The following is a 13,895-nucleotide window of genomic DNA, read 5'->3' on the forward strand; positions in this document are numbered from 1 at the left end:
CGCTTGTAATATAAAGCTTGTATTATTTTAATTTGTGTCTAGAGTTGTGTTGTGATATCTTTCCGTGAGTCCTTGATCTTGATCGTACACATTTGTGTGTATGATTAATGTACGGTCAAATCGGGGGTGTCACAAGCGTGGAGATCCGGCGGCACGTGGACGATGTGGCCGTGTGTGTGGAGCATGGATGCAGTGGCCCGGAGGCGGACGTGCGCCTGGAGCGTGGAGGCGGCGGTCCGGCGGAGCGTGGAGAGGCGCAGGTCGCGGCGGTCCGACCATGCTTGGGGTGGCGGTCCGGACGTGCGCCTCGAGCGTGGCCGCGGCGGTCCGGCAGCGCGTGGAGCGGCACAGGTCGCGGCAGTCCGGCGGTGCTTGGGCGCGGTGGTCCGGCAGCGCGTGGAGACGCACAGGTCGAGGCGGTCCGGCGACGCGTGGAGATCGAGGCACAGGTCGAGCGGTCCGACGACGCATGGAGATCGAGGTGGTGGCTGGTGGCGAGGGTGGGGTGGTGGCTAGCAGCGAGACGTGGGGTGTGGTAGGGAGAGGGCAGCGGTTTTTGTTTCTGTTCGTGCGTGGAAGAGGAAAGGATTAAAGTAACAACACAGTGGGTAATACTGTAATGGCATGGTGGGTAATTAATGTATAAAACACGTTTAGTACGCTGGAGGGGCGTGACGTGTCAGATCGTAGGATTTGATGAATAGGATGAATTAGTTCTTCGCCCTTTCATTTTTTTTTGAGACAAGTTCTTCGCCCTTTCATTTTTTTTTGAGACAAGTTCTATACCATCTTTGAATAAAAAAATAGGCCTAGACCATGGGCTAAGTTTTTCTTTGGAAGTGGAGACCATGGGCCAAACTGAAGCCCAAATGACGATAGGCCAGGAAATCCAACAGAATCCTGAAAGGAAAGTGAGATCGAATCGCATCGTAGGGCAAGGGCAACCGGTATCTCTCTCGCTCTCTCCCCTCGTGCCCCTCCTCCCGGCCGTCATAAGAGACGAGTCGAGTCGAGTCCACCCACGCGACGCCAATCCATCTCCTCGCCTCTCCTCTCCTCTCCATCCTGCGAAAGGCGCAGACGCGAATACGCACGAGCAATCAGGGCGGACACATCCTCTCGCGGCGGCGGCGGCTGCTGCAGCGGCGTCGGATTTCGAGACGCTCTCCCTTTTAGATCTTGCCCGCGGAATCAGCAGATCTAGGGTTACTCCCTACTCCACTGCACTCCCCATGGCTTCGGCGGCGGCGGCGACTCAAGTAACCCCCCTTCCTTATCTCTGTCTCCCCCAAACCTTTTGCGCCCTCTTATGCTCGGATCGGTAACTGATGTTGCGATTGGATTTGGCTGGCAGGTGGGCACTTACTTCCTCCGCAACTACTACAATCTGTTGCAGCAGAACCCCGATGTCGTCCACCAGTTCTACAGCGAAGCAAGCACCATGGTCCGGGTCGACGACCTCAACGGGACCAACACCACTGCTAACTCAATGATGGTTGCTATCTCTCACAATATATATATTACTTTTATATGTGTCAACCTTAAGGTTTATATATTTGGGCTGTGCTTTTGTGATATTTTGGACTGTCAGTGCTTTGACTGATTTTTACCATCTCAATGTTTGGCATTCATGTAGGTTTTAGCATTACTTCTGCGCTCGTGGTATGTTACCTTGCCATGTCGCATCATTAGTTTGTCTTGTATGTGGTGTTTGTCCATCTGCTGAGTTGTATACTTATTACTCGTTTTGTCTGCGCCTTTTCTTCATTGAGTTTACTTATTGATGCTGTTCTGTTGCCCTCTATGCTGTTTTGTTTGTTTGCTCTGCTGGTTCAATACACCTGTTGCCCCTAAATAAATCAATTATATATGCAATTTGAGTCTGCCACTTTTTTGTTTCCTTTGTTACTTTATAATTTATAATAACAAATTTGTTGCCTGCAGGATATACACTCCCTTATCATGTCCCTCAATTTCACCCAAATTGAGATAAAAACTGCCAACTTTGCCAACTCATGGGGAGATGGGGTGCTAGTGATGGTCTCTGGTCTTGTACAGACCAAAGAGTACAACAACCAAAGGAAATTTATCCAGATGTTTTTCCTTGCGCCTCAGGAGAAAGGTTACTTTGTGCTCAATGATTATTTCCACTTTGTTGACCAAGAACAAGTGCAACCTGCACAGGTGAGAGCTCAGGAAGCCTTTGAGACCAACATGGCATCCAACACAGTCCAAACAAGTAAGATTTATCATCCTAAATAAATATATAAACTATTGGTCTTTGCATTTTAATTGTTATTACCCATGAAATAGCCAATCATGTTATGGATATGTTCCAGTACACGCCATATCTGCTTGCCTGTATGGACTGTCTCTCTTATCTATTTCTTCGTCGAGTACATACAGTTGATTTTAACTCCAAATAAGATTTCAAAAAGTTTTTTCCAGTGGCAACATAAATAAGGTGCACTGTATTGAGAATGTTCATGCAAGTCATTTTTTTAATATCTATGGGCAATAATAGAAATGGTAGTTTAGATTTTAAACCAGCTGAGCACTGATTGTTTCAAATTATAATGCTTCCATGGAGAAATATTAGTGTAATGTTCATGGTCCTGTTTTGTTGCCGCTTCAAAGTTTTGTTGGCGTTTTGTTTAAATGCTCTGCCTGCAGGTGCGGAGTACATTCATGAAGAAAGTCAAACAATGCAAGCTGTTCCAGTAACATCTGAAGAAAATGATGCTGTTGACAGTTACACTTACTCTGAGCCACCACAGCAAGTAGTTTCTCAGTCGGACAACTGGGGAGATGAATCTCTTCAAGAAGAACCACTTTCTTCCTTCTCGAATGGAATGGTGATGGCACCAGAGGAGCCAGCACACCCTCCACCTGTGCAGCCTCATGTTGAGGAACCTGTTGGGGAGCCCGTAAAGAAGACATATGCTTCTATTGTATGTGGGACCTTCCTTTCCTTCATATGCATTTTGTTGTGCTATCTAGATGACATGTCTTTAAAATGATGATTCTGATGATGCAGCTAAGAACTGCAAAAGCCCCGCCTCCGTTCCCTATTGCTCAATCAGTGCCTGTGAGTAAACCTCACCCTACAACAGAAGCAAACCAGGCAACTCTAGTGACTTCATCGGTGGCAGCAGATAAGCCAAAATCTGACTTCTACGCAGAAGGCCATGACGAAGAAGGTTTTTCTTTCTTTATTCTTGCCTAATTTACATTTATTTGTTTAAGTTCCACATTGTTTGCTGATTGTAATATTTATTTCATAAATTAGAGAGCAAATCTGTTTATGTTGGGAATGTGCCACAAAATGTAACTGAGGCTGATCTTGAGAATGAGTTCAAGAAGTTTGGCCAGCTCATCCCTGATGGTGTTGCTATCAGAAGCCGAAAGGTTTGCAATTGAATTGGCTTTCTGATTCTGATTCACCACTTGCTATATAACATGAGCAAATGTTCATTTGATTGATGGTGGAATTTGCAGGAGACTGGTGGCTACTATGCTTTTGTGGAATTCGAGGAACTGAGTGGCGTTCACAATGCATTGAGGGTTGTTTATTGGAATTCACATTTGATACTCTTAATAATTCTTCAATTTCTCGTTTAAAAATTATATTGCTTAGGTTTGGCTTGTACAATGTTGTTATTTACCATAGTTTAGCTGGTCATAATCTGAAACCATCTTGGTGGATTTCAGGCTTCACCACTTGAAATAAATGGGCGGCAGATATATGTCGAGGAGCGGAAGCCTAACAGTGGAATAAGGGGAGGAAGTAAGTTGTCCATTTTTATGCATCTGCCCTATTCTAATGAATAATGTAAGCTGCTAGCAGAAGTGTGAGCCGTGCTTGTGAAGATACACTGAGCTCTGTATATGTTTTTTATGTCGTGCATGTTTACATTTGCAGGAAGGGGGGGAGGCAGAGGTCGCTTTGGCGGCAGTGGCAGAGGATATGCGAGAGGTGATGAGTACAGCGGTAGCCGTGGAAAGTCGAATGGTTATCAGCGTGTCCCTCACCACGAGAGGGGCATTTTGGGGGCAAGGAACTGATGCCCCATGGCGATAGGAGGAAGCATAAGAGGTTTTGATCCGTGAGAAGTGGAGCAGGAGTTGTAAAACTGAACTATTGGAGCGCTCCATTCTGTTAGGTTGCGTTTTCGGTTTTGGGGTTTGTCTTGAGTTTGCCACAGCAGCTCGTCCATGGACGTGCCCGTCCGTTCTTACCAACAGATACTTTATGTTGCTATTCTGTCTTCTCGTTAATGTTAGATCTGTTCTTTTCGGTCTTCTGTCATTTGTGCGCCTGTGTTTTGTTGCGTGATGGTGATGTGTTCGCTGCGTCCTTTTTGTGTTTGACGCTTATTTAGCCAGCAGAGACGCGCAACGCCCCTTCTCTGGCCGCCGGCAATCCCCATCTGCATCTCTTTCGCCATATATGTTTGCCTGCAGTGAGGCCTCCTTTTGTTCATAGATATAAGTATCATACAATTCCTGTAAGAAAAGAGATATCATTTGATGCTTAGAATAGGAAATTTCATCGAGTCAAGGCTTATATTTGTTTTCCTTTAAAATGTGAAGGTTTGGTTCTATCCTACATAGAATAGGAACCAGTCCTAAAAACCAATGGGCTTCAAAGGAATTGTTTCTATAAAATTATTCTTTACTTTCTTTCAAGCTCTTAGGAACAATTATACAGATTTTGATGAACATAAATTGTAATTTGATATTTATACAGGTTTACCTAATTATATCTGTCATGGAGGACGGTGCCATGCTGTACCCTGGGGATGGCATGCTCTTGTTGTGCTGGTGTCATCGTTAGTCTTTTGCTATCAAAGGCAGCCCGATAGGCAAGGGAAGAGAGAAAGAGGCTGGCTTGGTCTCCCCTAGCAGTATATAAAGGAGGAACCGGGGCTAGACAAAGGGGAACAATCATGTTACACATTCACACATAACTCAGCAAGAACACACACATGACGAAGGGCATTACACCTCCTCGGCGGCTTGAATCTGGATAAACAAAACCTTCACATCTATAGTGATTTGAATTGTTTGGCCCCTGACCGAATCTCTTGAATGGGGTCCCTTCGATCTCGACGATCACCCGTCAACATTTGGCACGCCGGGGTCAAGGCGTCTCTCTTTGGTCAACTTCTCCAACCTTGTCGAAACACGAGCTATCACGACGGATCATAGTTGAGGCTCGCCACACCACCCAGCGAGAAAGCTTCTGCCAGTTGCAAACGACCGTCCCAACAACGGCTCGACCTCGGGCAGCCAGGCCCAAACCCTCCCACAGCGAGAAGAAGGAAGGGGCAGCACCCGGCGACCCATCATTGTGCGTGCTATCACGTCCCTGGACCTTGGAAGCTTGTAAGTAGCAGCAGGAAAGGCCTCTTGAGCACTCCACCCTCATCCTTTTTGCAATGTTTTCCAACCTGGGTTCTTGAGTTATTTTTTCTTCTCCTTTCCTTCATTTTACATGCTACCCCCTTGATGAGGCCCTTTTTTCCAGGTGCTATGAATTCTTGGTCTTTCCGCTTCAACTCGGGGACGTCCGACCGAGTGGGCAAAACAAGCCAGCATGTTTCTATCTAGTTCAACGGTAGAGTGACTGTGCTCCGGCTTTTTCGGACACCATTATGCCCTCCCCGGACAGGCCGCAATTGCTCAAATAACCTCGCGCCCTTCTCCACCTGCTTGACCGGCCGCCCCAGGTTAAGGGGCGGGGCTCACGAGAACAAGCCATGGCCGCCAACCAGAGCGTAACATATCTTGATGAAAATTACAAGAAGGGTATTTCGCCACAAGCGGAGCCTAGTCTCCAATGACGCGAAGCCTAAAGCCGCCCCTTTCAACGGCGGACATGTCGGCTTTTTATCCAAGGCACAAAAGGGTGATCGCGGTCGCCGGGGGCCTAGCCTATCGGTCACAGTCCCTTGCTAAGGTTGCTCCGAGTGCCCTCCCGTTTCGATTGATGAGGTCCTATGATTGTCTGTCCATGGAGGAGGGCGTCTTTGGGCAAGTGAGCTCGAAGGCGTGGTGCCCCCGAGAAAAAGGTTCACTCTTTGAACCTGCTTTTGAACCACGCTCAAACGAGCGGTGGGTGCAGAAAGCCATTCTCAATTTAGATAAAACGCAAATAATTAACAAGTGGTGGCTATCCTTTAATATGCCGATGATGCAATCATGTTTATACAAGATGAGTGCTAGGAATCTGAAAATGCTGCTCTATATGTCTGAACAAATGTCTAGGTTAGAAATTAGTTTCTTGGAAAGTGAAGTGCTTATGGTGATGCACGATGAGAGAAAAAAACAGATGTATGCTGATCTATTCAACTGCCGAATGGGCTTCGACAACAGTATAAGAGAAACTCCAACGCATGGACGCAAACGGACGCGTGGTTTATCCACCTTTTGTCTGTTTGGGTCAGGTGAGCGCTCGTTGTCTGCATGTGTCCGACCGGTGCGCCTAACCGACCGCCACATTTTTCGCTTGCTTATTCTGGTGTGGATGGCAAGCAGGCATATATTTCTTGGTTTGAATAGGACTCTTTACGAGCGTTCTTTCTATCTACTATTATCTAAAAATAATCAAGTTATTAATGACGGGACGAAACCAAGAAATAACCCCTTATGTGCGAAATTATAGAAGATCCCCTTTAAGATCAAACAATTCCATCGAATTGAGCACAAAGCAAATTGACCTTAAGAAAGGCCAGCGACCAGAGTTCATGCCAGCGTCCATAGTCGAGTAAGTTGCAGGCATCGGGACGGTTGCCGACGGGTATCTCACGCGGTCTGATGTAGGGTGGAACCCTAGATGGCCGATCTTTCACGAATGGAGTGGATCCCGCGAAGAACACGAGGAGAATCACGAAGGGAAACACGAGAGAATCATTCAAACCAACAAGAACGATCACACATATGCTAGATCCTTGGAACACAAAGAGATACATGATCCACGATCAACAAGGGATGATACATAGGGTAACCGGTTCTTCTCCGTGAGGAGGTCTTGAGTTCTTCCCATTGGGGGTCTTGAATCCAAGTGGTTCTTCTCTGAAGAGGAACAGTCTCTCTCGAAGGAGTAGATCCAGGTGGATGAGCAGAGCTCTATCTCAAATATGAGCTATCACATTGCTAACCCTAACCAGGAGGAGGAGGGGGTCTATATATAGTGCTAAGCCACTAAAGGGTTAGTGAGGGGCGAAGGGGTTCACGGGCCTCGGCCCAAGTCATGCGTGCATGCAAAGGCCGGATGATCCGGATGGGGGTCTGGATGATCCGGCTTCGCCAGATGGATTCTGCAAGCTTCGGGTGTCGTGGCTGTGGGATTACCCGGATGATCCCGGGGGGGGGGGGGGGGCATCCGGATGATCCGGCTAAGTCCGGATGATCCGGACGGAGGTCCAGACATCCGGGCTGACTTCAGCAGCCGCTCCGTCTTCTCCTTTATTCCGTCTTCTCTTCCATGCTTGGCCTTGGTCCTTTGAATCTCCATGGTCATCTTGTATGAGCCTAAGTATACACAAGATCCATGCATGAGGTAGTAACCATGTCTCATGTGTGGAAAGTGACGATTCGAAGAGGAGTGAGTTCACCTTGTGTCCAATGGCGTATGGTCGAGGTCTCATCGTATGTCCTCTTGGGGCTTGGGGAGTAGTCGAAGTGTACATGGGGATGATCGTAGGATGCTCTGCATCATCTCCCCCCCTTGGGAAAGATCCGACCTCGGATCATGATCCTCATCACCATGGAAACGGTTGTTGTGGACAGACTTGTAGTTGGATGGAGTTGAAGACATTGCGCAATCCAAGTACTCCAAGGTGTCGTCGGAGTGGTATACATGCAAAAAGAGCAAACACAAACGACACTCGGAAATACAATGGTTAGCACACACAAAGTGTCCATCATGTAAGAATGAGTCCATGCGGCAAGATTGTTCGTGACAAAGCGCATGAAGCTTATCAAGATGATATAGAATGATATGCAAAGCATTCATGGGAGCAAAAGCATTCATTGTGCACAAAAATGTGTTGTGAATATGATCAATGCAACCACGATGCAAAATGATGTCATAGTGAGACGGTTTATCAATAGCATGAATATGGCAATGGATGCTCAATATGAATAAGTTATCATGCAATTGATGGTAGGCAATATGATCATGATGTATGAATATGTCATCAAGATGAAGGAAATATGCCCTAGAGGCAATAATAAAGTTATTATTTATTTCCTTATATCACGATAAATGTTTATTATTCATGCTAGAATTGTATTAACCGGAAACTTAGTACATGTGTGAATACATAGATAAACAAAGTGTCACTAGTATGCCTCTACTTGGCTAGCTCGTTGAATCAAAGATGGTTAAGTTTCCTAGCCATAGACATGAGTTGTCATTTGATTAACGGAATCACATCATTAGAGAATGATGTGATTGACTTGACCCATTCCGTTAGCTTAGCACTTGATCGTTTTAGTTTACTGCTATTGCTTTCTTCATGACTTATACATGTTCCTATGACTATGAGATTATGCAACTCCCGATTACCAGAGGAACACTTTGTGTGCTACCAAACGTCACAACGTAACTAGGTGATTATAAAGGTGCTCTATGGGTGTCTCCAATGGTACTTGTTGAGTTGGAATAGATCGTGATTAGGATTTGTCACTCCGATTGTCGGAGAGGTATCTCTGGGCCCTCTCGGTAATACACATCACTATAAGCCTTGCAAGCAATGTGACTAATGAGTCAGTTGCGGGATGATGCATTATGGAACGAGTAAAGAGACTTGCCGGTAATGAGATTGAACTAGGTATTGAGATACCGACGATCAAATCTTGGGCAAGTAACATACCGATGACAAAGGGAACAACGTATGTTGTTATGCGGTTTGACCGATAAAGATCTGCGTAGAATATGTAGGAACCAATATGAGCATCCAGGTTCCGCTATAGGTTATTGACCGGAGATGTGTCTTGGTCATGTCTACATAGTTCTCGAACCCGTAGGGTCCGCACGCTTAACATTCGGTGACGATCGGTATTATGAGTTTATGTGATTTGATGTACCGAAGGTAGTTCGGAGTCCCGGATGAGATCGGGTACATGACGAGAAGTCTCGAAATGGTCAAGACATAAAGATTGATATATTGGACGACTATCTTCGGACATCGTAAAGGTTCTGAGTGATTCGGGTATTTTTCGTAGTACCGGGGAGTTACGGTAATACGGGGAAGAAGTTTTGGGCCTCATGGGCCAAGTGGTGGAAGAGAGGAGGCAGGGCACGCGGCCCCCCTAGCCCAAACCGAATTGGACTAGGGGGCTGGCCCCCCTTTCCTCCTTTCCCCCCTCTCCTTCCTTCTCCCCTTCCCCCTTCCTTTCCTCCTCCTAGTAGGAGTAGGAAAGGGGAGTCCTACTCCTACTAGGAGGAGGACTCCTCCTCCTGGCGCGCCCTAGGAGGGCCGGCCGGCCTCCCCCTTTGCTCCTTTATATACGGGGGCAGGGGAGCACCCTAGAACACAAGTTGATTGTTCCAGGCCGTGAGCGGTGCCCCCCTCCACCATAATCCACCTTGATCATATCGTAGCGGTGCTTAGGCGAAGCCCTGCGTCGGTAGCAACATCATCACCGTCATCACGCCGTCGTGCTGACGGAACTCTCCCGTGAAGCTCTGCTGGATCGGAGTTCTTGGGACGTCATCGAGCTGAACGTGTGCTGAACTCGGAGGTGCCATGCGTTCGGTACTTGGATCGGTCGGATCGTGAAGACGTTCGACTACATCATCCGCATTCTCATAACGCTTCCGCTTACAACCTACGAGGGTACGTAGATGACACTCTCCCCTCTTGTTGCTATGCATCACCATGATCTTGCGTGTGCGTAGGAAAATTTTGAAATTACCACGTTCCCCAATAGTGGCATCCGAGCCAGGTTTATGCGTAGATGTTATATGCACGAGTAGAACACAAGTGAGTTGTGGGTGATACAACTCATACTGCTTACCAGCATGCCATACTTTGGTTCGGCGGTATTGTTGGATGAAGCGGCCCGGACTGACATTACGCGTACGCTTACGCGAGACTGGTTCTACCGACGTGCTTTGCACACAGGTGGCTGGCGGGTGTCCGTTTCTCCAACTTTAGTTGAACCGAGTGTGACTACGCCCGGTCCTTGTTGAAGGTTAAAACAACACTAACTTGACGAACTATCGTTGTGGTTTTGATGCCTAGGTAAGAATGGTTCTTGCTCGGCCTGTAGCAGCTACGTAAAACTTGCAACAACAAAGTAGATGACGTCTAACTTGTTTTTCCAGGGCATGTTGTGATGTGATATGGTCAAGGCATGATGCTATATTTTATTGTATGAGATGATCATGTTTTGTAACGGAGTTATCGGCAACTGGCAGGAGCCATATGGTTGTCGCTTTATTGAATGAAATGCAATCACCATCTAATTGCTTTACTTTATCACTAAGCGGCAGCGATAGTCGTAGAAGCAATAGTTGGTGAGACGACAACGATGCTACGATGGAGATCAAAGTGTCGCGCCGGTGATGATAGTGATCATGACGGTGCTTTGGATATGGAGATCAAAGGCACAAGATGATGATGGCCATATCGTATCACTTATATTGATTGCATGTGATGTTTATCCTTTATGCATCTTATTCTGCTTTGATTGACGGTAGCATTATAAGATGATCTCTCACTAAAAATTTCAAGGTACACGTGTTCTCCCTGAGTATGCACCGTTGCAAAAGATCGTCGTGCCGAGACACCACGTGATGATCGGGTGTGATAAGCTCAATGTTCTTATACAACTGGTGCAAGCCAGTTTTGCACACACAGAATACTCGGGTTAAATTTGACGAGCCTAGCATATGCAGATATGGCCTCGGAACACTGAGACCGAAAGGTCGAGCGTGAATCATATAGTAGATATGATCAACATAGTGATGTTCACCATTGATAACTACTCCATTTCACGTGATGATCGGTTATGGTTTAGTTGATTTGGATCACGTGATCACTTAGATGATTAGAGGGATGTCTATCTAAGTGGGAGTTCTTAAAGTAATATGATTAATTGAACTTAAATTTATCATGAACTTAGTACCTGATAGTATTTTGCTTGTCTATGTTGTTGTAGATCAATAGCTCACGATGTAGCTCCCCGTTTATTTTTGATATGTTCCTAGAGAAAAACTAAGTTGAAAGATGTTAGTAGCAATGATGCGTATTGGATCCGTGATCTGAGGATTATCCTCATTGCCGCATAGAAGAATTATGTCCTTGATGCACCGCTAGGTGACAGACCGATTGCAGGAGCAGATGCAGACGTTATGAACGTTTGGCGAGCTCGATATGATGACTACTTGATAGTTTAGTGCACCATGCTTTACGGCTTAGAATCGGGGCTTCAAAGACATTTTGAATGCCACGGAGCATATGAGATGTTCCAAGAGTTGAAATTAGTATTTCACACTCATGCCCATGTCAAAAGGTATGAGACCTTTAACAAGCACTTTGCCTACAAGATGGAGGAGAATAGCTCAGCTAGTGAGGATGTGCTCAGAATGTCTGAGTACCACAATCACTTGAATCAAGTGGGAGTTAATCTTCCAGATAAGATAGTGATTGACAGAGTTCTCTAGTCACTATCACCAAGTTACTGGAACTTCGTGATGAACTATAATATGCAAGGGATAACGGAAACGATTCCCAAGCTCTTCGTGATGCTGAAATCGACGAAGGTAGAAATCAAGAAAAGCATCAAGTGTTGATGGTTGACAATACCACTAGTTTGAAGAAAAGGGCAAAGGGAAGAAGGGGAACTTCAAGAAGAATAGCAAGCCAGTTGCTGCTCAAGTGAAGAAGCCCAAGTATGGACCTAAGCCTGAGACTAAGTGCTTCTACTGCAAAGGGACTGGTCACTGGAAGCAGAACTGCCCCAAGTATTTGGCGGATAAGAAGGATGGAAAAGTGAACAAAGGTATATTTGAATTGATGTGTACTTTACTAGTGTTTATAACAACCCCTTAGTATTTGATACTAGTTCAGTTGCTGAGATTAGTAACTCGAAACGGGAGTTGCAGAATGAACAGAGACTAGTTAAGGGTAAAGTGACGATGTGTGTTGGAAGTGGTTCCAAGATTGATATGATCATCATCGCATACTCCCTACACTTTCGGGATTAGTATTGAACCTAAATAAATGTTATTTGGTGTTTGCGTTAAGCATGAATATGATTTGATCATGTTTATTGCAATACGGTTATTCATTTAAAGTCAGAGAATAATTGTTGTTCTGTTTACATGAATAAAACCTTCAATGGTCATACACCCAAGGTGAATGGTTTATTGAATCTCGATTGTAGTGATACACATATTCATAATATTGAAGCAAAAGATGCAAAATTAATAATGATAGTGCAACCTATTTGTGGCACTGTCGTTTAGGTCATATTGGTGTAAAGCGCATGAAGAAACTCCATGCTGATGAGCTTTTGGAATCACTTGATTATGAATCACTTGATGCTTGCGAACCATGCCTAATGGGCAAGATGACTAAGACTCCGTTCTCCAGAACAATGGAGCGAGCAACTGACTTATTGGAAATAATACATACTGATGTATGCGGTCTGATGAGTGTTGAGGCTCGCGACGGGTATCATTATTTTCTGACCTTCACAGATGATTTGAGCAGATATGGGTATATCTACTTGATGAAATATAAGTATGAAACATTTGAAAAGTTCAAATAATTTCAGAGTGAAGTGGAAAATCATCGTAACAAGAAAATAAAGTTTCTACGATCGGATCATGGAGGAGAATATTTGAGTTACGAGTTTGGTCTTTATTTGAAACAATGCGGAATAGTTTCGCAACTCACGTCACCCGGAACACCACAGCGTAATGGTGTGTCCGAACGTCGTAATCGTACTTTACTAGATATGGTGTGATCTATAATGTCTCTTACTGATTTACTGCTATTGTTTTGGGGTTATGCATTAGAGAGAGCTACATTCACATTAAGTAGGGTACCGTATAATCCGTTGAGACGACACCGTATGAACTATGGTTTGGCTAGAAACCTAAGCTGTCGTTTCCTAAAGTTTGGGGCTGCAATGCTTATATGAAAAAGTTTCATCCTGATAAGCTCAAACCCAAATCGGAGAAGTGCGTCTTCATAGGATACCCAAAAGTAACTGTTGGGTACACCTTCTATCATAGATCCGAAGGCCAAACATTCATTGCTAAGAATGGATCCTTTCTAGAGAAGGAGTTTCTCTCGAAAGAAGTGAGTGGGAGGAAAGTAGAACTTGAAGAGGTAACTGTACCTGCTCCCTTATTGGAAAGTAGTTCATCACAGAAATCTGTTCCTCTGACTCCTACACCAATTAGTGAGGAAGCTAGTGATGATGATCATGTAACTTCAGATCAAGTTACTATAGAACCTCGTAGGTTAACTAGAGTGGTACGGTAATCCTGTTCTAGAGGTCATGTTACTTGACCATGACGAACCTACAAACTATGAGGAAGCGATGATGAGCTCAGATTCCGCAAAATGGCTTGAGGCCATGAAATCTGAGATGGGGTCCATGTATGAGAACAAAGTATGGACTTTGATTGACTTGCCCGATGATCGGCGAGTCATTAATAATAAATGGATCTTCAAGAGGAAGACGGGCGCTGATAGTAGTGTTACTATCTACAAAGCTTGAATTGTCACAAAATGTTTTCGACAAGTTCAAGGTGTTGACTACGATGAGATTTTCTCACTCGTATCGATGCTTAAAAGTCTGTCCGAATCATGTTAGCAGTTGTCGCATTTTATGAAATCTGGCAAATGGATGTCAAAACTGTATTC

The 13,895-nt window shown here is 45.2% G+C and overlaps 1 protein-coding gene across 1 annotated transcript; it reads left to right on the forward strand.

The window, feature by feature from the left end:
• Positions 1-956: 956 nt before the first annotated feature.
• On the forward strand, positions 957-4,304 carry LOC125519924 (Nuclear transport factor 2 (NTF2) family protein with RNA binding (RRM-RBD-RNP motifs) domain-containing protein). Its single transcript, XM_048684698.2, has 9 exons — positions 957-1,259; positions 1,355-1,495; positions 1,945-2,239; positions 2,674-2,951; positions 3,038-3,200; positions 3,290-3,408; positions 3,499-3,564; positions 3,712-3,787; positions 3,923-4,304. The coding sequence occupies exons 1-9, from the start codon at positions 1,233-1,235 to the stop codon at positions 4,063-4,065; spliced, it is 1,308 nt and encodes a 435-aa protein (XP_048540655.1). The 5' UTR covers positions 957-1,232; the 3' UTR covers positions 4,066-4,304.
• Positions 4,305-13,895: the final 9,591 nt, after the last annotated feature.

This window comes from Triticum urartu, chromosome 7A (genome assembly GCF_056163025.1).
Source record: "Triticum urartu cultivar PI428250 chromosome 7A, HENAU_Tu73, whole genome shotgun sequence".
Lineage (NCBI taxonomy): Eukaryota > Viridiplantae > Streptophyta > Magnoliopsida > Poales > Poaceae > Triticum > Triticum urartu.

Bases quoted from the DNA above. Each gene is read 5' to 3' on its own strand.
- LOC125519924 (XM_048684698.2), top strand. From the start codon at position 1,233: ATGGCTTCGGCGGCGGCGGCGACTCAA. The intron at 3,409-3,498 runs GTTTGCAATTGA...TGGAATTTGCAG, and splicing joins TTGCTATCAGAAGCCGAAAG to GAGACTGGTGGCTACTATGC. The intron at 3,788-3,922 runs GTAAGTTGTCCA...TTACATTTGCAG, and splicing joins CAGTGGAATAAGGGGAGGAA to GAAGGGGGGGAGGCAGAGGT.